Source organism: Cnephaeus nilssonii, assembly GCF_951640355.1.
Source record: "Cnephaeus nilssonii genome assembly, chromosome: 11".
In the NCBI taxonomy this organism is placed as follows: domain Eukaryota; kingdom Metazoa; phylum Chordata; class Mammalia; order Chiroptera; family Vespertilionidae; genus Cnephaeus; species Cnephaeus nilssonii.
This window is the reverse complement of record NC_137082.1, coordinates 30,642,072-30,664,837: the sequence shown is the minus strand read 5'-3', so window position 1 is coordinate 30,664,837 and position 22,766 is coordinate 30,642,072. Positions and strand designations below refer to the sequence as shown.

The window sequence follows — 22,766 nt, the reverse complement described above, 5'->3', positions numbered from 1 at the left end:
GACAGAGCAGAGAGAGGCCCTGCCCACCCTGCCAGGGCTTTGTGATCAATCCTGCGCAGAGGGAGGCCCTACCAACCTGGCCAGGCTTGCGATGGGCCCTCCCAGCCTTGGCGGCTTGCCTCGGCTCTCGCAGCCATGGCTTTGTCTGGAAGGATGTCCGGAGGGTCATCCGGAATACATCCAGTCTAATTAGCATATTACCCTTTTATTAGTATAGATAGCTGATCCTAAACCTGTTTACCCTGCCTCCACCATTCCTTCCTGTAGAAACCCCAATAAAGGTTTTTATTTTCCCCGCACTCCATCTTGCTCCTAACCAATCCTGGTACTTCACCATGTGGCCCCTGTGTGGCATTGTGTGTCACCTCCTTTTAGGAACTATGATATGAGTAACAAACTAATAAACTGTCTTTTCAGTGGCAATCACCTGGTTTTTTGGTCTCACCATACCTGAACAATAATAAAACCTACACTTTAAAGCAGGTATGTACTCTCTTTTGTTTTGCTTCTTTTACTCAGCATAGTTATTTTGAGATTCTGCCATGTGGTGTGTATCAATAGTTCATTCATTCATTCATTCTTACTGCTGAGTAGTATTCCTTTATATAGATATACCAAAGTTTGTTTATCCATTCATCTACTGATGGACATTTGGGTTGTTTTCAGTTTTTGGCTATTACAAAAAAAGCTTCTATACCCTAGCCTGTTGCTCAGTGGTTAGAGCATCAGCCAGTGGACGGAAAGGGTCCCAGGTTCTGTACCTCAGTTGCAGGCTCCATCCTTGGCTCTGGTTGGGGCATGTGTGGGAGGCAACCAGTGGATATATCGTTCTCCCTCTTTGTCTCTTCCCTTCCCTTCCACTCTCTCTAAAAATCAATGGGAAAATATCCTTGGGTGAGGATTAACAAACAAACAAAAAGTTTTTTGAACATTAATGTACAGCAAGCATGTCAAACTCAAAGGCTAACATGGGCCAAATAAACAATGTTTAAGTTTATGTGGGCCACAAAAAAACAAAAACTTCAATTTTCATAGAAACGTAGGTTTATTTCGATAGAGAAATGCTGAATACAAAGGGCTGAAATAAAGGAGTGATCCTATCTAATAAAAGCATAATATGCAAATTAACTGTCACTCCAACACACAAGATGGCTGCCCCCATGTGGTCAAAGATGGCTGCCCCCATGTGGACACAAGATGGCCGCCACAAGATGGCCAGCAGGGGAGGGCAGTTGGGAGGAATCAGGCCAGCAGGGGAGGGCAGTTGGGAGGGACCAGGCCTGCAAGGGAGGGCAGTTGGGGGTGATCAAGCCTGCAGGGGAGGGCAGTTAGGGGCGACCAGGCTGGCAGAGGAGGGAAGTTGAGGGCGACCAGGCCTGCAGGGAAGGGCAGTTGGGCAGGACCCAGGCCTGCAGGGGAGAGCAGTTGGGGGGGACCAGGCCTGCAGGGGAGGGCAGTTAGGGGTGACCAGGCCTGCAGGGGAGGGCAGTTAGGGACAATCAGGCTGGCAGGGGAGCAGTTAGGCATCAATCAGGCTGGCAGGGGAGTGGTTAGGGGGTGATCAGGCTGGCAGGCAGAAGCGGTTAGGGGCAATCAGGACAGCAGGCAGGCGAGCAGTTGGGAGCCAGCAGTTCTGGATTGTGAGAGGGATATCCGACTGCCCGTTTAGGCCCAGTCCCAGATTGGAGAGGGTGCAGGCTGGGCTGAGGGACACCCCCCCCCCTGCACGAATTTCGTGCACCGGGCCTCTAGTCATTATTAACATAAAATAATAGAACATTTAAATGAAAATTAATACTTTTTCTTGAACATTAACTTACTAGACACTGAATAACTGCACAAATTAATAAGTGTAATGCAAATAAACCTATTTTTCTTGTTCTCCAAAAGCGAAATATTTCCTTTTGCGCATACCAAACAAGTCAGTACAAGACTAATGATGTGGTGATCGGCTGCTAAAATATTCGTTGCTAGTATTAGTGGAAAGAAATGGTGCGCCTGCATGTAAGGCGCATAAGGGAAATGAATGCAACACGATTATAGTAATCATTAGCAAATGTTGTAGTTCGTTATTAATAATTATGTATAACAGGATATTGTAAAAATTAAGTTACAAAATTTTTATTAAAATGTTTCTGACATGCTGTTATATTGGCTGGGCCGCAAAAATATTCATTGTGGGCCGCATGCAGCCCGCAGACCATGAGTTTGACATGCTTGATATACAAGCTTTTGTATGAACATACTAGTACATATCCTGGTTTCTTGGATGAATACCCAAGAGTGTAATGGCTGAATCGTATAGAAGATTTATGTCTAACTTTTTAAGAAATTGCCAAATGTTTTCTCAAAGTGGTTATATACGATTTACATTCCCACCAGCAATGCACAAGGGTTCCAGTTTCTCTACATTCTTGCCAACACTTAATATTTTCTATTTTTTTTTTTTTTAAATATATTTTATTGATTTTTTTACAGAGAGGAAGAGAGAGGGATAGAGAGTTAGAAACATCGATGAGAGAGAGACATCGATCAGCTGCCTCCTGCACAACCCCCACTGGGTATGTGCCCGCAACCAAGGTACATGCCCTTGACCGGAATCGAACCTGGGACCTTTCAGTCCGAAGGCCGACGCTCTATCCACTGAGCCAAACCGGTTTCGGCAATATTTTCTATTTTTGTTTTTCCCCCCCAAACTTAAAAAGAGAAAATGGGCCTCCTACTGGGGATTGAGCCCACAACCAGGTATGTGCCTTTACTGGGAATCAAACCCTGACCTCCTGGTTCCTGGGTCCATGCTCAACTATTGAGCCACACCTGCCAGGCTTTTTTTTTTTTTTTTTTTTTTTTTGTAATAACCAGTCTAATAGGTGTGAAATAATATCTCACTGTGATTTTCTTTTTTTAATCCTCACCCAAGGAACTGCTTAGAGAGAGGAAGGGAGGGAGGGAGGGAGAGGGAGAGGGAGAGGGAGAGGGAGAGGGAGAGGGAGAGGGAGAGGGAGAGGGAGAGGGAGAGGGAGAGAGAGAGAGAGAGAGAGAGAGAGAGAGAGAGAGAGAGAGAGAGAGAGAAATATTGATATGAGAGAGAAACATCAATCTGTGTCCTCCTACATGCTCCTGACTGGGGATGAAACCCGAAACCCAGGGATGTGAACTGAACGGGAATCGAACCTGCAACCCTTTGGTGCATGGAACAATGCTCAACTGATTGAGCCACTCCAGCTGTGCCTCAGTGTGAATTTGATTTGCATTTCTTTAATGATAGTGATGTTGAGCATCTTTTCATGTTCTTATTAGCCACTTGTATAAATTCAAGTTCCTTTGCCCATTTTTTAATGAGGTTGACTTTTTTGGTTATTGAGGTGTAGGAGTTTACATATAGGGTGTCCCAAAAAATGTATGCACACACACTTTGAATAATTATAAAGGCATTGTTTATTAAAATACATTTCATTTTCAAAATTGAGCTATCAGCTGTTAAAGTGTGTATACATTTTTGGGGGACACCCTATATATTCTGGTTTTCAATTCCTTATCAAATAGCTGATCTACATATGTTTTCTCCCATTTGTGGATTTCCTTTTCATTCTGTTGATAGTGTCTTTTGATACACAGAAGTTTTTAATTTTGATTAAGTCCAACTTACCTACTTTTTTGTTGTTGAATGTCTATTTGGTGTCATATTTTTTAAAATCATTGCTAAATCTAATGTTGTGATGCTTTTCTCCTATATTTTCTTCTAAGAGTTTTATAGTGTTAGTTCTTATGTTTAGGTCTTGGATCCATTTTAAGTTAATTTTTGTATATATGGCATAAGGTAGGAATCCAACTTCATTCTTTTGCATGTGGATACCCAGTTTCCTAGCACCGTTTCTTGAAAAGGCTGGCCTTCCTCCATTGAATTATTTTTGCACCTTTGTAAAAAATTATTTGGGCATATTTGTGTGGATTTGTTTCTGGTTCTCTATTTTATTTCATAGATCTGTTATGTTTATCCCTTTGCTAATACCATGTTGTCTTAATTACGGTAGCTGTATTCTAAGCTTTAACATTGGGTAACTAGGTTTCTCCCATTTTATTCCTTTTCAAAATTATTCCTGGTGTGTTTTTTTATGCATATAAACTATATTTTGCTTTAGTTTCATATATCTGATAGTTTATTTCAAGGTGTGCTTTAAGCAGAACAAATACTTTTTTATATTGTTTCTTGTTTTAGTTAATATGCAATATAAATTTGTGCCAGACTGTTTTTTGTGTTTGTTTATTTGAAGTAATCTGCTTGACCTTTTTGCCTCCAGGCTCCTCTGACTAGGCCTTAAACAAATCTAATTCTAACCCTTAGGTGAAAGTTAAAGGCAGTAGAATTTAACAATCCTCTTTTACAGGCTTACTGTTCCTGTTTCATTCTCTGCATAATTTCATATGTGGAAGTAAGTTGCTCTTTAGGGCCTCAGACTCCTACTGATTTTGGGGGGGTCCTCCTCCCTTTATTTTGGACCTCTCTCACCACGTTGCTTTTTTCAAGAAAAGATCTGTAGTGAGAGTTTATTTCTGGTGTTCTAGCACTTCTTCAGAAGCCTTCAGCAGTTTTTCAAGCTCTTTTCTCTAACTGGCAAGTATTCAGTGTGCTGTTCTTACTCCACCCTCCCTTGGTGGCATGTATCAGTTGTGTACTCACCAGTGCCCACCTACTCTTGCCTCCTGTGCTTGTCAGATGTCTTCTGCCTGGCTTGTTCATTGTTGCTTTTGTCACCCTTACAGCTGTCCTCTTTTTTTCTTTGGCTTACTGCCTAACTTCTGTGGCAGCTGCTCTATCGTTGCGCCTGTCTGCCATTCTGCCCCTTCTCCCCCCTCCACCCCTCTTGCTCTATGTAGATACAGCATGTCCATTTTCCTTGTTCAGCTTATAACCTTCCCCATGATATGTTCCAAAGCATTCATCCTCTTGCTTATAGCATTGTGTTTCACCTCAGTCAGTCACATGGGCCTTTCTTACCTCTGACATCTCATTTAAGTCTTCTCTTATCAGTCTCCTCTGAATATTTCTGCCCTGCTCTGATGTTCTCCTGGTTTGGTGGCTAGGCTTCAGTTAACGGCTCTTCTAACCTCAAACACCCCTGGTTGATCCTCCACCCTGCTGTCTGTCACTCATTGTTTCTAAAATCCAAATTGTTCCCATCAACCTCCCTGTGCTAAAGCCTTTGGTGGTTCCTCAGTGTGTTCAGTGGAAAGTTAAAACTTTTTATGTGGCTAACAGCCCTTTGTGATCTGATCTCTGCTTCCTCTATCATCACCACTTGCATTTCTTCCACATATCCTCACAGACTCTAATCTTACATGTTTGTAATTTTCACAGTCACTTAACAGGTATTTATTGAGGTCCTGCTTGATACCCTTACCCAGCTCTTTGCCATGCCTGGAAGCAGATAAGCTTTTTCATGCTTCCAAGTCCTCTCTACTTGAAAGACTGTTTCTGACCTTTTTCTTGGCCAGTAGAATTTAACTAAGGTCGGCAAACTGCGGCTCGCGAGCCACATGCGGCTCTTTGGCCCCTTGAGTGTGGCTCTTCCACAAAATACCACGTGCAGGCGCGCATGTACAGTGCGATTGAAACTTCGTGGCCCATGCGCAGAAGTCGGTTTTCAGCTCTCAAAAGAAATTTCAATCGTTGTACTGTTGATATTTGGCTCTGTTGATATTTGGCTCTGTTGACCACTGCTCTTGGCTACCTACCCTTTATCCTTCCAAATTGAGCTCAAATATTACCTCCCCTGAAAATTCCTCCCCTGTTCTGAAGTTTTACCACTTCATCTTACTATTAATGTTCATTCAAGGTTTGAATACATAGTTTATTTGTGCCTCACTACTGGTTAGTGAGCTACTTGATGACAATGTCCATATCTAAACTGTCTGTATGTTCTCAGTATCTGGTGGAGTATGAAGGAAGATGTGAGCTTTGGAGTTTTAAACGCTCAATTTTTGGCCCTGGCCCGGTGGCTTGGTTGGAGCATCATCCCATATACTGGAAGGTTGCAGTTCGATTCCTGGTCAGGGCACATTCCTAGGTTGTGGGTTCAATCCTGGTTGGTGTGTGTATGGGAGGCAACCGATCGATCAATGTTTCTCACTCTCCCTTTCTAAAAAAAAAATTTTTTTTTAATCAATAAAAGTTCTGAGTTTGAATCCTAATAGCTCTTTATTTAGATATATGGCCTTGAGCAAATTCCTTAACCTCTGTGATCTTTAGATTCTTCATCTGTAAAATGGGAAAACAATACCTCACTCATAAGGTGGTTGTGAGGATTAAGTGGGTTAAAATGTATAGAATACCTAGTACAAGTGCCTGCTGTAGGCAACCAAGGATTGTAGTTGTAAAAATAGTTTTTATTTTTAATGTAAATAATATAATGTTGATTGAGTGAACAATTAGCTGAAGGAGCTGAACCCTCCTTCTAGGTGCCTTTTTCTCAAATCAGAGAACGTGAACAGCTCTAGGAAAAGGCCTAGGGCAGAGCTTAGTATTCCTGGCTGCCACTTACTTTTTTGGTTCTCCCACACCTGGGAGATATCCTCAATAAGGCTGAGAGTTGAGTACATACCTTTCCCAGAGGGATATTCATCTCTGCAAAAGAGGTGAATGTACTTGAAATCAGTACTAGTACTTGAGCAGACACATATGTATATTGAATATCTGAAAATCAGTGGTTGAGTAATGAGTGCATTAAAAAAAAAATCACTGCCCCTTTGTTTAGAAACTCATAAAATGGAAATAATCATCAATTAGTTTTATTTCGCATTAGGAAGATTTTTTTCTCTTCATTAGTCTTTAATCTTTTAAAGGATAATAAGATATGTGAAGAAAGGTAGTCCTAGATTTACTCCACTTCCACAATTTACCAGCTGTGTGACCATCTTTTAATTTCTCTTCAAAATGGGAGTAATAGTATCTAGCTTGTAGAGTTGCTGTTAGATTTAACTGAAATAACATATACCTGATATTTGATCAGATTTTATCAGTATTAATGTATTGAATATTGAATGCTTAACTTTCAATGGATAGACCCTTGATGGACACTATCCCAGCCAAAGCATAAACTTTGGGGAATGTGCAGATTGGCTGAGGTCTCCTTTGCTAGTGGGGGCTTTATAATATTGATTTCTCGTAACATTTTTTTTTTTTTTAGCAAATGTATGCAGCATTGTACTTTATCAAGAGGGCTGAGAAAAATGCATTCAGGAGCATCCCCATCATTCCCATTTCTAGGTCATCACAAGTCTTAATCCTTACTAGTGGCCTGGTGCATGAAATTAACCTCTGTGGGGTGTCCCTCAGCCTGGCCTACACCCTCTCCAATCTGGGACCCCTTGGGGGATGTCCAACTGCCAGTTTAGGCCCGATCCCACAGGGACCGCTTGCTCCTAACCGCTCACCTGCCGGCCTGCCAGCCTGATTGCCCCCTAACTGCTCCCCCCCTTACTGTTCCCCTGCCGGCCTGGTTGACGCCTAACTGCTCCCCTGCCAACCCGATTGCCCACAACTGCCACCCTCCTGCTGGCCTGATCACCCACAACTGCCCTCCCCTGCCGCAACCTGCCTCCTCTGCCAGGACAAGCCTCCTCCACGCCACTTGGAGCTGCGGGACCCCCAGGCCTCACCGCATGGAGCGGCTGCCGGGCCACGCCTCCTCTGTGTGTGTGGCCATCTTGTGGCAGCCATCTTGTGTTGGCCATCTTGTGATGACATCGTGCATGAGGGCCACCTAGGCTTTTATTAGTATAGACAACTAGCTATTTGGGGTTGGTTGCTATATCAGAAAATGAAACAGGTTTATTTATTATCTATATATATAAAAGGCTAAGTGACTGATTGTCCAACCGGCCAATCGACCAACCAGCCGGTACATATGACACACACTGGCAATTTAAAAATAAACATTGACTTGCGCATGCGCGATTTACTGTATGTACTAGTAAAGGTCTCGCTGGCGCCAATCGCACGCGTGTTTTGACACTGGCCTCCCATTTAAATTAATTCAAAGACAGATTCCCATGATGCTGGCATTTGTGATGACTATTAATAAATCACAACGACAAACTAGACAGAGTAGGAATATTCCTACCTGAACCCGTTTTCGGACATAGTCAGTTATATGTTGCTTTCTCTCGAGTTTGAAGAGCGTGTGACGTTAAAGGTTGTAAATACTTCATCACAAGGGAAATTAATCAAGCACTCTGAAAGTGTTTTTACTCTTAATGTGGTACAGGGAAATATTAGAATAAGTTTAATCAATTTATCAGTCATTGTTTTTATTAATGTTTTTATATCATGTTTTTGTTTGTTTTTTTAAATATATTTTATTGATTTTTTACAGAGAGGAAGGGAGAGGGATAGAGAGTTAGAAACATCGATCAGCTGCCTCCTGCACACACCCTAATGGGTATGTGCCTGCAACCAAGGTACATGCCCTTGTTTTTGTTTTTTTTTTAATGTTTTTATTGATTTTTTACAGAGAGGAAGAGAGAGGGATAGAGAGTTAGAAACATCGATGAGAGAGAAACATCGATCAGCTGCCTCTTGCACACCCCCTACTGGGGATGTGCCCGCAACCAAGGTACATGCCCTTGACCAGAATCGAACCTGGGACCCTTGAGTCCGAAGGCCGACGCTCTATCCACTGAGCCAAACCGGTTTCGGCAGGTACTTGCCCTTGACTGAAATCGAAACTGGGACCCTTGAGTCCACAGGCTGATGCTCTATCCACTGAGCCAAACCGGTTAGGGCTGTTTTTGTTGTTTTTATATCATGTCTTTGTTGTTACTGTTTGTTTATTAATTTATATATTATTTTCATATACATTTTACTAATTTTCATCTCTGATACTTCTATTATAGAGAAAGGGCGAATAGCGATATTAAAATATTTCTTCTAATTAATTTTCTTTCAATGTGCACAAATCAGTGCACCAGGCCACTAGTATATACAAAATCTGAAAGTAAGTAGGGCCAATATAGCAGTTTCACGGTATCATTAGAGAACTCGATCCCTTTCTAACTCTCAGTTCTGCTATGCTCAAAGTTACTTCAGGGTCCATAGTGACTACTGGTTATCACATCTAAATTCCAGATTCAGGAGGAAGGACGGGGGGGGGGGGGACGGGGGGGGAGGCTCACACCCTTCCTTTTGCACCACCTTCCTAGAGATCTCATAATATACTTTATCTTATATCTCCTTGTCTAGAACTTAGTCACTTGTCCACACCTAACTGAGGAATGAGGATCTCCTTAGCACCCAATTTTCTTTGTTCTTCCTCTCCTTGCTTTAGACTAGGATGGCAGAATGGCATGTCTCTCAGGGCCTCAGGGTCCACTGACAGGGAGTGTATGTTTGGGTAAGGAGTGTTTCTCTTTGGCCAGAAGCCAAAGAGTATATCTGTGAATGATTCCTTCATCTTGGTTGCAGGATATATATTTCACACGATTTATCCCTGATATGTGTGTAAGCATGTATAATTGATTGCTTATGAATTTAATATTCAAGGTTTCTGTAGTTCAAGCCTCTCCTCCCCCCACAAAGTTGCACAATATGGTAAGTTGTAACACCAATAGCATCATAGGGTTGGGGACGATTAAGTGAGAGGGGGCATACAAAGCACGCGGTACAGCTGGGTTTTGAGATAGGAGGGCAAGTGTGAATGATTTAATAGCCAGCAGACACTGCCCACCATCTGTGCCCCCACTGTAGAATTCAGAGCTTCCACATGTATCTCTGGAAAATGTCTCAGATCAACTATGCTGAATTTGAATTTTAAGAAAATTTGGGAAATGTTCTTAGACACTCAAATATTGGGAAAACAATAGCCATAGTTCTTTTCAAAATATGTTTTTGTTGATTTCTGGAAGAGGAAGGGGGAGGGAGGGAAGGATAGAAAAATCAATGATGAGAGAGAATCATCGATTGACTGCCTCCTGCATATCCCCTACTGGGGATTGAGCTTAGAACTCGGGCATGTGCCCTGATGGGGACTTGAACTGGTGACCTCCTGGTTCATGGTTCAACGCACAACCACTGAGTCACACCAGCTGGGCGACAGCCATAACTTTTTAGAAATCCTTTGTCACTTATCCTAAGGCTTTTTACAAAGTATTGCTCATGGAATCTTAGTTTTCCTTTTCCTTTTTTTTAATGTTAAACTTTTCGAACTGAGCACCCTAATTAATGTATGTGCAGTGGAAACAATTTTTTAAAGTAAGAAATGTTTTTGTAATGAAATAATGACTGTATATTGGCCCTTTTTCTGGGTGTGGTGTAGGGTAGGAGAAAGAACACAATGTGTGTGCCATTGTGTCCAATAAATTAGAGGAACTGCCCAGATTTCATGACTCATCTCCCAAAGCCTCCCTGCTCAGCTATTCTATATTCACAGTTAGCCAAAGGCTTATGATTCACTTTTTGAAAGTATTTTAGTGATCACTTTTGGGAAATGGGACTGGCAAGAGGTGAATGAGACATATTTTGCTTTCTATTCCTCTGTTCTGTTTGTATATCTTGTAATGAGCATGCTTTACCTTTTTTTAAAGTTGTTTATCATTGCAATGAAGAAGAAGAGGAACAGTGTCTTTCCTATATTACAAAGTAATGTTTTAATAAATAACATTAAAAGATTTACTTTCAGCTGGAAGATGAATGTGGTCTGGGGATTGGTGACTGCAGTTGATAACACTGTCTTACATTATTCAAATTTGCTAAGAGTAGAACATGAATGTTCTCCCCAGAGATGAATAGGACAAAAAAAACAACACAGTTACACTTTGAGCAACATAAAAACTTGAGTAAATGGAGAAAAATTTCTTTAAAAAAATATTTTTATTGATTTCAGAGAGGAAGGGAGAGGGAGAGATAGAAACATCAATGATGAGAGGGAATCATTGATCAGCTGCCTCTCCTCACCCCACACTCGGGATCAAGCCCGCAATCTGGGCATGTGCCCTGACCTGGAATCAAACCATGACCTCCTGGTTCATAGGTCGATGCTCAACCACTGAGCCACGTAGGCTTGGCAAGAAAAAATTCTTTACAAAAATTCTAAATAAGAGAAAAATTAAAAGAATTTTATATCCACCTCCTAGATTCTACAATTAACATTTTATTATACTTGTTTTATCACATATCTAGCCATCTATCTATCCCACTATTTATCCATCAATTCATATTGTTTAAAATATATTTCAAAGTAAATTACATATATCAGTACCCATCTTCCCAATACTTGAATGTATATCATTTACAGTATTTGTTAATGGGTAGTCTTTTTTAGAGGTAAAATTTATGTACAGTGAATGCCCAAGTCTTTTTTTTTAATCCTCACCCTCGGGTATGTTTACCATTGATTTTTAGACAGTAGAAGGGAGGGGGGAAGGGGAGAGAGAGAAAGAGGGAGAGGGAGAGGGAGGGAGGGAGAGAGAGAGAGAGAGAGAGAGAGAGAGAGAGAGAGAGAGAGAGAGAGAAATAGATGTAAGAGATACACATCGATTGGTTCCAACCAGGGGCAGAGAACAAACCCAACCCAGATACCAGCCCTTGACCCGGAATCAAACCCAAGACCCTTTGGTGTGCAGGCTGACGCTCTAACCACGGTGCCATGCCGGCCAGGCCGTAAATGCACAAATCTTAAGTTACCATTCAATGAGTTCTAAGAAATACACCCAGGCAATCCAGAACCCTGTTAAAATATGGAATATTACTATTGTCCAGAAAGTACCTTATATTCCTTTCCAGTAAATCCTGTCTCTTTCCCATACAACAATTTGTTCTTATTTTTTCCACCATAGTTTTACTTTTTCTAGAACTTCATATGTATGGAATCATACATTATAATGTGCTCTTACATAAGGCTTTTTTCACTCAGTGTGATTTTTTTTTTTAGATTCACCCGTATGGTGTGTATCAGTAATTCTTTTCTTTTTATTGCTGAGCAATATTCCATTGTTTATATATTACCACTGTTTATATGTTATCTTATTGTTGGTTACCTGGCTTTTCAGTTTTTTGTTATTATGAACATTCTTGTACTAGTCTTTGTGGACATATGTTTCTCTTAGGTGAAAATATAAGAATGGAATTACTGGACCATAAAGTAGGTGTATATTTAGTTTTATAAGATGCTGTCAGACAAGCTGATTTTTAAAATACCACAAATAGAGCTCATCCTAAAAACTCATCCTGTGACAAGGTGGAACCATTTCCACTATTAGAATTATGCACAGGGTGTCTGGTATTGTGCAGACTACAATTGGATGTCTGGGCTGGTTTCCTTTTGACATTTGGTAGTGCATATTTTCCTTGGATTTAAACCATTTGTTCATCCATATTGAAACTAGACCTTAGTCACAGAACCAATTTTTTAAATCTTCAGTTCAGAGAGGTGTGGAGAAGTGATGAATTTGAGACAATATGAGGTATCAGTGAATCAGAGGTAATAGAGAGAGGTTGAGAGATTTAACAACAAAAAAGCTGTGTGGGAGGTGTGGGAAAGAGGATGTGGGGGGAGAGAAATACCAGTGCTTCCCCCCAGTGAATTTTAATTTAATATATTTGTAAAAGTTATTTTTTAAGTTCAAAATCAAAGGTTGTCTTGTATACTAAAATGGATTTCCAGAAAGCCTCCTCATTCTGTTTAACAATTACATAGTATTTCATTTTGTGAATATGCCATGATTTGTTTAATCATGTTCACTTTTCCTATTGATAAACATTTAGGTTATTTTCAGTATTTTTTTTATTGCAGATAATACCGCATTGAATAACTTTGTACATAGGTCACTTTTAAAATATGGGTACATCTGGAAGGTTCTTGGGCAGAATTGTGTCAAAGGGCTTTCATAATTCTGATAAATATTTACAGATTGTATGAGAGTATCTGTTTACGAGAATTTTTGCCATTGCAGTGTTGTTCAAGTTTTTATATTTGCTTCTGATAGTTGAAAATGATATTGCGGTATAGCTTTAAATTGGACTTTCTTTGATCATGAGTGAGGTTGAGTATCCTATATAATAAAGAGCTAATATGCAAATAGTCATCACGCTTTCATGCCATCGCGCCATAATGGCTCAGACACTCAACACTGGGGATAGAGGAATGGGGGCCAGCCAGGCTGCAGCCTGGGAGAGAGACAAGCCACCCACTCTAGGGTCCCAGGTGCCAGCAGCTGCACCTGCGCCTCTGGCCCAGGAGAGGGACAAGCCGCCCGCCCCGCAGTCCTGGGTGCCAGCACAGGGATCGGGCCTAAACTGGCAGTTGGACATCCCCGAAGGGGTCCCTGATTGGAGAGGGTGCAGGCTGAGCTGAGGGAATCCTTCCTCCATGCACGAATTTCGTGCACTGGGCCACTAGTCTTTTCATATATTTAAGAGAAACTTTTCATTTTCTGTGAATTGTCTTTCTCATGTCTTTTGCCCATTTGGGGGGTTTTTGGTCCCCTTTTTATTAATCTAATATGTAGGAGCCCTTTATATATTAGGGAAATTAGTCCTTTGTGAATGAGTTGGAATATTTTAAAAGAGCTCAGTCTTTAAAATATGGAGGTAGTTTTAGTGGAGTGTTGGTAAAAGAGGTCAGATTGCCATGGACACAACTCTTTCTAGAAATTTGACTGTAAAGTGTAGTAGAGAGAATGCTAGCTGGAGGATTGATGCAAACTCAAAGGAGTTATAATTATTTGATAAATTCTTGTGTTTAAATGCTGTTATGAAAGGGAGGAATTAAATCTAGGAGATGGTAGTAGAGGGTAAGGTTTCTAATGGACTGAGATTCTTGGAAAGAACTGCAGAAGAGGAAATTTGTAAATATGCTGATGAGAATTAAGGATGTCCCATGGCTTCTATTTTCTTTGAAGTGAAGGCAAGGCCAGTAGCCAAGGGTATAGGAGGAGATGGTTGGAGAAAAGAAGAGCTTTTTTGAAATCACTGCTATGGAGAATTGGCGAGAAAGCTGAATAGGGAAATACAGAAAGATTGCAGGTTTTCAGAGTTCTATTGAGGCAGAAATAGTGATATAAATTTTATGGATTGCTTGGTTTTCTTAAGCAGCATTTGGCAGTACAAGTGTAAGATTAGTTCAGGATTGGGTTTGGGTAAGGGGGTTCCCTCATGTAGATGTAATGGAACAGTGTAGCAGTGGAACTTAGGATATTAGCAGGGAAGTGACTGAACTGACATCAAATTTTTGATTATGTAGAGAGGAAAATAAAGACAGGACAGAGATATTGGAAAGAAAATTAGAGAGAGGGACTGAAGGAACCAAAAGCCTGGTGAGGTCAGAGAACAGTTTGTAGTAGACGTAATAGGGAGAGAACTGCAGGGATAAAGGAGTGTGGTAGAGAGTGGGATGAGAGCTTTTCCTGGTGACGATAGAGCCTAGAGTGAGCCATTGTCATAGGGCCCAAGTGGAGTAGAGGTATAAGGTTGTTGGCATTGAGGAAGTTAAGGAACTCAGAGGCTGGCCCAGATGGGAGTTGTAGTGACTGATGTCTGTGAGGATGTTGAACAGCCTTCTTTCTAGGAGAATATCAGGACTTGGGGATGGAAAGAAAACAGTGAACCACATTGCAGTAACAAAGGAGTGCCAGCAATCATTAGGCAAAAAAAGTCCTCAGGAACAGGGACTGTTAGAGCAGGCTCCAGGAAAAACGGTCTGCATATAGCATCCGTGAAGAGTGAGGGAACTTCAACCCTATATCCCAACATGCAGCTCTAGGATGCTTGGATAGAAGACATGGTGATTAGAGGAGGGGAAGTAAGCGTAGGTGTGGTTGCAGTTTAGTCTGGAGATCAGGAAATCATAGGGATTAGCATGAGGGTCTTTATATCCTCTGAAAAGAATTAGGCCTTCACTGTGGTTTTCCTAATTATGGTTTAGTGACATGGTCTTCTTAAACTCTAACATATCTCTCAGTCCCTACTTTATGCACACAAATCCTCTCCAACCTGCCATCTACTATGCGTTTGTTCTTTTCCCTGGCATTCTTTTACTTGAGGTATGCCTTCCTTGTACAGTTTTCCTTCTTTTATTCAGACTGTAGTGAAATTTATTTTTTAACTTAATTGTATTATTTTTACTTATAAAAATAACATGCTTTTTATTTTTTAAATTTAGAAAATAAAAAATACAATATAAAGAAAATAAAAATCATAAAGTACTATGCCAAAATTTTTATAAATTTTTCCTTCCAGTCTTTCATGCATATACACTGAGTGGCCAGATTATTATGAGCTCTGAACACATAATAATCTGGCCACTCAGTGTATATCCTATATAATAAAAGGCTAATATGCAAATTGTTTCCTCAACCAGGAGGTTGACCAGCAGGCAGGCCTGCCAACTGCCCATGTCCCGTCCCCTCCCCCTGGCCAGGCTGGCCGGACCCCACCCATGCACGAATTCATGCACCGGGCCTCTAATATATATACTGAGTGGCCAGATTATTATGTGTTCAGAGATCATAATAATCTGGCCACTCAGTATACATTCATAAATTTAGTTGAGATCATATGGTATATTTAGTCTTGATCTGGTTTTTTAAATTTTTTTGGTTAATCATCACCCAAGGATATTTTTTCCATTGATTTTTAGAGAAAGTGGAAGGGAGGGAGGGAGAGAGAGAGAAAAAAAAAAAACATCAATGTGAGAGAGACACATTGATTGATTGCCTCCTGCATATGCCCTGACTGGGGCCGGGGATTGATCCTGCAACTCAGGTATGTGCCCTTGACGAGAACCTGAGACCCTTCGGTTCACAGGCTGACGCTCCAACCACTGAAGCACACTGGCCAGGGCTGGCCCCAACTTTTTTTTTTTTTTTAAGCTTAAAAAATGAAGGGCTTGCCCTGGCTGGTTGGTCCAGTTGGTTGGAGCATAGTCCCGTACACCAGAAGGTTGCTGGTTTGATTCCTGTTCAGGGCACATGCCTAGGTTGGGTGTTTGAATTCTGGTCAGGGTTGTACCAGAGGAAACCAGTCATTGCTTTCTTCTTTTTCTCTCTCTCCTAAAAAAACTAATAAAAACTTATCCTTGGGTGAGGATTTAAGAAAAATAAATGATTTGTTCCACTTTCTTAAACTCTTTGAATGCAGCATTTTGAATCATAATAATGTATCATCTTGAATAGCAACATAATACTTATTTCATCTTTTTCTTATTTTTCCTAGTGGGTATTTGGATTGTTTCTTCTTTTCCACCTAATGACTATCTCTATATCATTTAAAATATATATATATTGATTGCAGAGAGGAAGAGAGAACACGGAGAGAGAGATAGAAACATCAATGATGAGAGAGAATCATTGATCGGCTGCCTCCTGCACACCCCACACTGGGAATTGAGCCTGCAACCCAAGCATATGCCCTGACCGGGAATTGAACTGCAGCCTCTTAGTTCATAGGTCAACGCTCAACCACTGAGCCATGCTGGCTGGACTCTCTAAATCATTTTAGTCTGAGTTATAGTTTATTTATATTCACTTCAGAATAGAACCTTGAAAATGGGTCAGAAAACAATATGGACATCTTTAAGATTCTTGTATAATCTTTCTGGAAAGAAATTTGTTAGTTTAAGCTAGTTGACATTCCTACCAGTATTTGTGTTCTTTTCTGTGACTCTTGCGAGTGTGAGGGAGGAAGAAACTTTACTCTAACCCAGGTTCTTTCCACTGGTCTAATAACTAAATTTATCTGATACAGATTAATAAGAGAAAATAGCCAAATTTAATTACATGTGTATGCATGGGAAATTCACATACTAGTACATGAGAGAGTCAAAGACCCCACGTGAGAGGTTCAAAGACAGAAAGAGAAAATTAGATAAATGACATCCTGAGCTAAGGATGAGGTAAGGTACCTTGAGGTTTCAGAGAGGAGGAATGTCATTGCGAAATGATAAGGAGAATAGAGTTCAGTAATTAGTAGTTTGCCCTGCCATATAGATGGGTCAAACCTTTTTTTTTTTTTTCTGGTGATAACTCTTATTATGGGCAAGGCCCCTAATTTAAATTCTGGTGTGCTTGCAGGGTCTTGATTGCCTTCAGCTCAAAATAATTCACATGCCAAAGTGGCACATTTTGGGGAGGCTTCTTGTGAAACCCTACACCAGCATTGAATATTTCAAATGATTGATCTTTTCTGATTTGGAAAATAAAAATGTTATCTCATATTCCTTTGATTAGTGGGGATGGTCAGCACTTTTCATGTATTTCCTTAGTTGTTTGTTTTTCTCATCTGTAAATTATCTGTTTAGGTTCTCCAGGTTTTTCAAAGTTGGGTTTTTAATGTTTTTCAGATTGATATATGAGTTCTTGTTTTAATCTTTCTCTTATTTATGACAATTTCCCCCACTTTATTTCTTTAAAAAAGACTATTTCTAGGTTAGTTTTAGGTTCACAGCAAAATGGAGCAGAAAGTATAGAGCTCCCAAATACTCCCTTCCCTAAACATGCACAACCTCCCCCACTATTGACATCTGCCACAGTGGTCCTTGTTGAACCTACATTTTGACACATCGTTATCACCCAAAGTCCATAGTTTACATTAAGGTTCACTTTTGGTATTGTGCATTCTATGGGTTTGGGCAACTGTATAATGATATGTGTCCCCAATTATATCATCACTAGAGGCCCAGTGCACGAAATTCGTGCACGGGAGGCAGTGTTTCCCTCAGCCTGGATCAGGCCTAAACAGGCAGTCGGACATCCCTTTCACAATCCAGAACTGCTGGCTCCCAACTGCTCACATGCCTGCCTTCCTGATTACCTCTAACCGCTTCTGCCTGCCAGCCTGATCACCCCCTAACCACTCCCCTGCAAGCCTGATTGATGCCTAACTGCTCCTCTGCCAGCGTGTTTGCCCATAACTGCCCTCCTCTGCAGGCCTGGTTACCCCTAACTGCCCTCCCCTGCAGGCCTGGTCACCCCTAACTGTCCTCCCCAGCAGGCCTGGTCACCCCTAACTGCTCTCCCCTGCAGGCCTGGTCCTCCCCAACTGCTCTCCCATGAAGGCCTGGGTCCCCCCCCAACTGCCCTTCCCTGCAGGCCCAGTCACCCCCAACTTCCCTCCTCTGCCAGCCTGGTCACCCCTAACTGCCCTCCCTTGAAGGCCTGGTCCCTTCCAACTGCCCTCCCCTGCTGGCCATCTTGTGGTGGCCATCTTGTGTCCACATGGGGGCAGTCATCTTTGACCACTTGGAGGCAGCCATATTGTGTTGGATGATGGTCAATTTGCATATTATTCTTTTATTAGATAGGATATAGAATAGTTTGGCTGCCCTAAAAGTCCTGTGTGCCATGTATTCATTCTCTTTCTCTTTCCTAACTCTACACCCACTAATCTTCTTAGTGTCCCCATAGTTTTGCCTTCTCAAGAGTATTATACAGTATGTAGCTTTTTCAGATTGGTTTCTTTCACTTGGTAATATATGCATTTAAGGATTCTCCTTATGGTAAGAGTATGCTTAGTTTTTATAAGAAACCACCAAACTGTCTTCCAAAGTGTGTGTACCACTTTGCATTTTCACTAGCAATGAATGAGAGTTCTTGTTGCTCCACATCCTCACCAGGATTTGGTGTTGTTGGTGTTTTGGATCTTAGCCATTCTGATAGGTGTGTGGTGAGTGGTATCTCATGTTTTAATTTGTAATTTCCTAATGACATGTTGCTGAACATCGTTTCATATGCTTACTTGCCATCTGTAAATCTTCCTCGATGAGGTTTCTGTTCAGGCCTTTTGACCATTTTTTTAAAAAATATGTTTTTATTGATTTTACAGAGAGAGAGGAAGGGAAAGTGAGAGAGAGAAACAAACATCCCTGAGAGAGAGAAAAATATTAGTTGGCTGCCTCCGCACGCCCTCCACTGGGGACTGAGCCTGCAACCCAGGCATGTGCCTTGACTGGGAATTGAATCAGCAACCTTTGGGTGTATGGGATGATGCTCAACCAACTGAGCCACACCGACCAGGGCTTGACCATTTTTTAAATTGCATTAATAGTTTTCTTACTGAGTTTTAAGAGTTCTTTGTATATTTTGGGTAACAATCTTTTAGGAGAAGTGTCTTTTGCAAATATTTTCTACTTATCTATGGCTTCTCATTCTCTTCACATTGCCTTTTGCAGAGCAGAAGTTTTAAATTTTAATGAAGTCTAGCTGATTGATTATTTCTTTCATGGATCATGCCCTTGGTGTGGTATCTACAAAGTCATCACAATACCCAAGGTCATGTAGATTTTCTCCTATGTTATCTTCCAGGTTTTGTAGTTTTACGTTTATATTAGGTCTATGATTCATTTTAAATTAATTTTTGTGAAGAGTGTAAGGTCTGTGTCTAGGTTTGTTATTCTTTGACATTATATGACCATTTGTTCTAGCACAGTTTATTGCTCCATTGTATTGCTTTTGCTCCTTTGTCAAAGATCAATTGACTACATTTATGTTGGTCTGTATCTTGGCTCTCTCTTCTGTTCCACTCTCCTATTTGTCTGTTCTTTCACCAGACCACACTGTCTTGATTACTATTGCTTTATAGTAAGTGTTGAAGTAGGATAGTGTTAGTTCTCTAGCTTTGTTCTTCAGTACTGAGTTGACTATTCTCAGTTTTTTGCCTTTCTCTATTATAAAATTTATAATAAGCTGGTCAGTATCTATAAAATAACTTTCTAGGAGATTGAGATTGTATTGAATCTATAGACCAAAATTGAAATAACTGACATTATTAAGTCTTCCTTTTAATGAACATTATTTTTAATTTATTTCTTTTATATTTAGAATCACTTGTGTGTTTTTCTATTGTTAGGTATTCCATTTTTAACCTTTGTGTTTTCTTATGTTGCCTTTATGTTTTTCTTCCTCATCCTGAGCTCACATAAATATTTATCCCCTTTTAAAATGTACATTCAAACATTTAATTCTTCAACTGAATTTTATTTTGGTCTATGGAATGAGGCAATGGTCTGACTCCCTCTCCCCAAATACATATTTTTCTCAAAAAACCATTTCATATTGATTTATCAAGAATAGACACATATACATATACAATAATCAGCCTTCTAATCTGTTTCCTAATTCCATGGAGGGAATTGTATATTTTCCCAGTTTTGGATTATGGTCAGATGGGAAGAATGGGAATATGGTCAAATCTTGTATGACCGCACCTTGGAAAGGCCACTTGCTGGACCCATTTCCCTGTTAGGCATGGTTGCTGGTACCAGAGGCAACTCCTGGAATATATATTAACCATCTGCACATCCCTACCCTTCCTCAGGAGAGGCACTACCATATTGAATTACTCTCTAGGCTGTGAGGCCCATGAAGATAGGTCCTATGCCTGTATTGCTCTGCAGTTGTTTCCCTCAGTGTAGGGCACAGAAATCTGAATAGATGAATGAGCCACTATTAGTTGTGGAAATTTGCCACAGCCCTTTGATATGGTTTGAGGTGGAATTAAGGTTGAGGACAGCTGTATAATGTCTGCTTCGAAGGGCACTATGCAGTCAACCTACCATTTTCATATTTCTCATTCTGAAGATGCTAAAACTGCACATAGCAATCACCTTTTAAAAGGACAGCTAGCTACCTAGCTCTCACCCCCAGAGATGCAGTCTGACATGGGGATTTTTTAAAGTTCTTTGGGGTAATTCTAAAGTGCAACTAAAGTTGAGAATCACTGCTCAAAAATGTTTGTTCTTATTAAGTCTTATTTATATGTGTATGAAGATTCAATTTAGTAGTTGGATTCCTGGGGAAATGTACATATCAGACTCCTAAAAAATCATTGTTCCTGTGTGCACATTTTAATAGCTGGGAAGATTTTACCCAAAATGCTCCTTTGGTGAGTATTTGGACATAATTACAATAATATAGAATTTTATCTAACATGGCTCTCTATTTTCCAGGTCAGCATGGATTCCTGGGTCATTCTTATTCTGCTTGTCAGTAGTCTGATACATGTCAGTGCCAACAATGCAACCACAGGTAAATTGTCATTTAATAAGGAGTAGAATGTTCCATTTGGTGTATTCAGAGTAGAATTTTGCTTTAAAAAAATATTCAAGTTTTACTTAAAAGTAATGGTAAAATAAGTGTATTTGGAAATCTCTGAGTCCTAGTGAATGCTCATCATTGTGGTATATACCATACTACATACTATGACATATACCATATACATACTTGTTTGAGTAAATAAAAAGGTAATGTATTCATTCCTGAAAAGTACGAAAAAAAAGTTATTTAAGACCCTATATATTAATTCTGAGGAATTAAGTAAAGAATCCAGTTTCTTCCTTCCTTGGACTAGTAGTAAGGGTTGGTAGAAAGGGTCCAGCATTAGATAAAGTGTGTGTGTGTGCGCGTGTGTGCATGCCCACACTCTTGTTTATTTTATTCACTCTTTGATTGGTGTCCAAGTGTTTGAGAACTTATTAAGACTTGATACTTTGTGCTATTAGCTTTTAAGCTATCACATTCTTCGTGTGATGTTTCCTTATTTTACTTGATGTTTATAGCTTCACCTACAAGATCTAATGAAGCATCAGTAGCAGAGTCAGTAAAAGAAGAGATCAAAACTTCAAATCCTACTTCTTCAGTAACTTTTCCTGTGACACCAACTTTCAGCCCAAATCTAACTCTGGGACCCACCTATGTAACCACTGTCAATACTTCAGATTCTGAGAATGGGACCACAAGAATAGCAAGCACCAATTCTGTAGTTACTACAATTTCACCAAATGGAACATGGCTTCCAGATAACCCGTTCACAGATGTCAGAACAGAATCTTGGGAAGGAAATTCCAGCACTGCAGCAACCACTCCAGAAACTTTCCCTCCTTCAGGTACTAGAGATGGTTTCTATTTGTTCTTTCTTTTGCTATTTTAGTTTATTCACCCTTTATTATTTTTGTGTGTGTTTTCTAGCCATAAAATTTCTTGAAATAAGTAAAATTGCCCAAACAAAGTAATGAAATCCAGATATAGGGAACGCTCAGTAATGTCTGATTAATACAGGGTTAAGAGGAAAGCAGAAAGATTCTGGAGGATGTCCTGCTTTGCATGGGTTCCTGGTTAGATTGGGGAGGTTTAATCATTTTTAAAGGTAGAGAAGAATGTTGAAAACATAAGAGAAAGAGGGGAACTAAATGATTATGCAAGAGACTGAAGATGCAGGTATACAGAGGTGAGTAATAGCATTATCCCTGAAAAGAGTAATCTATGGAGACTGTGGGAAATAAAATGGGTCTGGATGTCCTAGGCAGTTAGATATGGAGTGGGAGACCTGTGTCCAGGGGTGGAGTTAGAGATGATCTCAGCGAAACAATTGAGTTGCAGTGCCAGTTTGTTCAGGGCTTCAGCCCAGCCTAGGCAAAGCATATCAACAGAAAGTTCTCAGAAAAGGAAATATAAATGATCCTTTCAAATTTGAAAAGATGTTCAACCTCATTCAGTGAAATGCAAATTAAAGCTATACTGAGCCTTGGCCAGTGTGCCTCAGTTGGTTGGGCCTCATATCTCTCTCTCTCTCTCTCTCTCTCTCTCTCTCTCTCTCTCTCTCCCCCCCTTCACTCCCCCACCTCTGAAAAGCAATGGGAAAAATATCTTCATGTGAGGATTAAAAAAACAAAACAAAAAATTGGTAAATACCTCCAGAACAAAGTTAGGAAACAAAAGGAGGCAGCCTTGTCTTGTACTGACTCTGAGAAGGATGCTCTCTGTGGTTTTCCATTAAAGAT

At 40.4% G+C, this 22,766-nt stretch overlaps 1 protein-coding gene across 2 annotated transcripts in view; it reads left to right on the top strand.

Annotated features, from left to right (window-relative positions):
- PTPRA (protein tyrosine phosphatase receptor type A) overlaps nt 1–22,766 on the top strand; it is a 142,217-nt gene that overhangs the window by 57,849 nt on the left and 61,602 nt on the right. For both annotated transcript variants that reach the window (XM_079784900.1, XM_079784901.1), the window contains exons 3-5: nt 418–483; nt 20,937–21,015; nt 21,546–21,872. In XM_079784900.1, coding sequence (XP_079641026.1) covers nt 418–483; nt 20,937–21,015; nt 21,546–21,872 — 472 coding nt within the window. The remainder of the gene's footprint in view (nt 1–417; nt 484–20,936; nt 21,016–21,545; nt 21,873–22,766) is intronic.